Source organism: Cebus imitator, unplaced genomic scaffold, assembly GCF_001604975.1.
Source record: "Cebus imitator isolate Cc_AM_T3 unplaced genomic scaffold, Cebus_imitator-1.0 Scaffold418, whole genome shotgun sequence".
NCBI classification, from domain to species: domain Eukaryota; kingdom Metazoa; phylum Chordata; class Mammalia; order Primates; family Cebidae; genus Cebus; species Cebus imitator.
Genome location: NW_016107733.1, coordinates 1,590,174 through 1,593,470, shown reverse-complemented (window position 1 = coordinate 1,593,470; position 3,297 = coordinate 1,590,174). Strand labels below are relative to the sequence as shown.

At 39.5% G+C, this 3,297-nt stretch overlaps 2 protein-coding genes across 8 annotated transcripts in view; both read left to right on the top strand.

Moving 5' to 3' along the window:
- The window catches only part of LOC119468374 (sorting nexin-14-like), a 38,556-nt gene extending 37,271 nt beyond the window's left edge, over positions 1–1,285 (top strand). For 4 of the 6 annotated variants that reach the window (XM_037731760.1, XM_037731758.1, XM_037731756.1 and 1 more), the window contains exon 7: positions 1,011–1,226. In XM_037731760.1, the coding sequence (XP_037587688.1) occupies positions 1,011–1,211 (201 nt within the window). In that variant the 3' untranslated portion in view covers positions 1,212–1,226. Of the gene's footprint in view, positions 1–1,010 lie in introns of all 6 variants that reach the window. The other 2 variants (XM_037731762.1, XM_037731757.1) reach the window with 2 other exon arrangements.
- The window catches only part of SNX14 (sorting nexin 14), an 84,319-nt gene that overhangs the window by 16,158 nt on the left and 64,864 nt on the right, over positions 1–3,297 (top strand). The gene's annotated exons all lie outside the window — the stretch shown is intronic.

The following is a 3,297-nucleotide window of genomic DNA, read 5'->3' as shown; positions in this document are numbered from 1 at the left end:
TGGAGTGCAGTGGCGCAATCTCAGCTCGCTGCAACCTGCACCTCCCAGGTTCAAGCAATTCTCCTGCCTCAGCCTCCCGAGTAGCTGGGACTACAGGCGCATGCCACCACGCCCAGCTAATTTTTATATTTTTAGTAGAGACGGGGTTTCACAATGTTGGCCATGATGGTCTCGATCTCTTGACCTGGTGATCCGCCCACCTTGGCCTCCCAAAGTGTTGGGATTACAGGCATGAGTCACTGTGCCCGGCTCCATATATCTTAAAACCAGGATTCATGCTGGGCACGGTGGCTAATGCCTTTAATCCCAGCACCTTGGGAGGCTGTTGGGAGACTGAGGTAGAGTACTTGAGTCCAGGTATCAGAGACCACCCTGGGCAACGTGGTGAATCCCTGTCTCTACTAAAAAGTACAAAAATTTATCTGGGTGTGGGGGCATTCTCCTGTGTTCTCAGCTATTTGGGAGGCTGAGGTGGGAGAATCCTCCTTTTCTCAATTTAATTGAGCCTGGCAGACTGAGACTGCAGTGAGCCGAGATGGTGCCGCTGCACCCCAGCCTGGGTAGCCGGAGTGAGACCCTGTCCCAAAAAAACAACAGAAACCCAAAAAAACAAAGCAGGATTGATCTTGTAAGCTTAATGAAGAAGTTTATTTTCAAGTAATTTCTTACTAATCACAAATTTCAGCATCAAAGGGTTAATAAATTACTGGAGTTTTCCTTGAGTGCATTTAATACAAAGAACACATAAAGAAACAAGCTAGGACTAAAGATAATTATTTTGTGGGAAAGATTTAGTATTTAGGGTATGCATATTAAGATTAATTTACTGTTCTGATGTTAAAAAAAAGTAATGTTGCAGTTTTAGTATGATGCAATATAAAGTGTTATTTTTGAAAGATTCTGAATAATACTTAATTTTTAAGATATATTGCAATATCATAATTGTAGTGTACCTGCCATTGTAACTTGGTGATAATTATTTTACAAGTTTTAATGTTGAATTTTTCTAGGTAGATATTCCATCCATTATAACCAAGAAACTATTAAAAGCAGCAATGAAGCATATAGAAGTGATAGTTAAAGCCAGACAGAAAGGTAATACAGTTTTCTACTACAGTTCGAGTGATTTTGTTTTTATACACCATTTTTTACCTGAAATATCTAATTATGAGTACCAATTCATTAACTTATATATTCACAGTTGCTGCTAGAGTATTCTTTTAAACTGAAATCTCTTTCAGTAGTTTGCCAATAATGTGTGAAAACTCGAGAATCTTTAAAAATTAAAATAAAAGTTAACTTTACTGCTTATACTCTCATTGTTTTTTGAATGATAATCTGTTTCTCTCTGGTATCTTTCATTTCTCTTCTCCCTTCCTCCTTAATTTCAATGGTTTTGACCTCTTCTAGCCCATCCTATATATTGCTCTAGTTTACTTTCGTGATATGACAAGTCTCATGTTGTCTTTCTACTAAAAAAAAATTTAATAACTATCATAACATCTTAATTGTGTATTTAACCCCTTTTCTATCTAGTCAGATATTAGATCTAGTCTTCTTTCACTATGTATTATGCTTTTAGCCAGGACGACCTATTCGCTGGTTCTTATGTGTGTTCTGTCCTTTTTATGGTCATGATTTGCACACAGCAAATGTTCATTAAATGTTTTTCCTTCCTTTCTTCCTCCCTTTCCTCCTTTACTTTTTATCACATCCTGCAGGATCTTTTTTGATTGAGTGAGTGGAATCCTCATTTGAAACTTTTCATGCTCTAAGATCAAGCTCTAAAATGTTTCTTTCTAACATAACTACTTCTATGCACTAAGTTCTTCGTGAAACTGAGATTTTCCTTGTATTTGCATTTGGTATTCTTTTTTGTCGATGGTTTCTGAAGTACGTCCTGCAGAATACCACTGTACATACAAGACCATATGACCAGAAGAGGTTTTATGGTCCTATCTTTTGTTAATTACTATTGTATTCCCCTTGTAAAAATTCCCATAGGTAGGAGCACACGAAAAGCTCTGGGTAGTTTTGCAGCAGTTAAATAGCGTTAGTTTCAATCTAGCATGTTCCAAATTCATTTGAGCATGGAACCATTTATCCCTCCCACATAGTATCAATTATTTTAATCAGAAAACATTTTGGGAAATTATGCTATAGGTAGATTTGAAGTTAAATGTAATTATCAGTTTATTTGCCTCCCCCCTTTTTTTTCTTTTCCCTGGAAAATTAAAGCAATTAAATCAAGAAGAGCTGCATTGTTAAACCAAGCAGTCACATGTTCACTTCTGGCACAGTGCATGAATATACAAGGTGCTCAACAAATGCTGTTTTGTTGTTGTTAGTTTTGAGACAGAGTCTTGCTCTTGTTGCCCAGGCTGGAGTGCTGTGGCGCAATCTCAGCTCACTGCAACCTCCGCCTCCCGGTTTCAAGCGATTCTCCTACCTCAGCCTCCCAAGTAGCTGTGATTACAGGCATACGCCACCGCGCCAGGCTAATTTTGTATTTCAGTAGAGACAGGGTTTCTCCATGTTGGTCAGGCTGGTCTTGAACTCTCAACCTCAGGCGATCCACCCACCTCAGCCTCCCAAAGTGCTGGGATTACAGGTGTGAGCCACACAGTCACTCTCCTAATAGCTGGTTGTAGGGCTAGCTAGGTGCCTGCAATTTCCCTTGAAGGGACTCAAAAGTTTTCCTTTATTTTCCTGCTGGGGGTCCTGGCAGGTTCGTAAGAGGAGTTACTGCTCCATCTCAGTACTCACACTGTTGGAATGCATATAATGCCTTTTTGTGTCTATGAATATGCTTGCATTCTATTTCAATAAAAATAGAAGGAAATAGTTCTAAAATAAATGCCATTGATTTAGGGTTAAGATTGATTCCCAACACAAACTCCATGATGTAAAAACTCTGCGCAGAGTGCAGAAAGGGAAAAGCATCCCTTGCCTTTCTACTTCGTCTTTTCAGGTCTGTAAAAAGGAGACAATACTATTAATTTTAAATTTGAAAATATTAGTTAACGCCAGGCCTAAAAAAGAAATTTGTTAGCATAACTTTTATTATCAGTTAATGTTTATTAAGAAATCTATCCCTAGCCGGGCGCGGTGGCTCAAGCCTGTAATCCCAGCACTTTGGGAGGCCGAGGCGGGTGGATCACGAGGTCAAGAGATCGAGGCCATCCTGGTCAACACGGTGAAACCCCGTCTCTACTAAAACTACAAAAAATTAGCTGGGCATGGTGGCGCGTGCCTGTAATCCCAGCTACTCAGGAGGCTGAGGCAGGAGAATTGCCT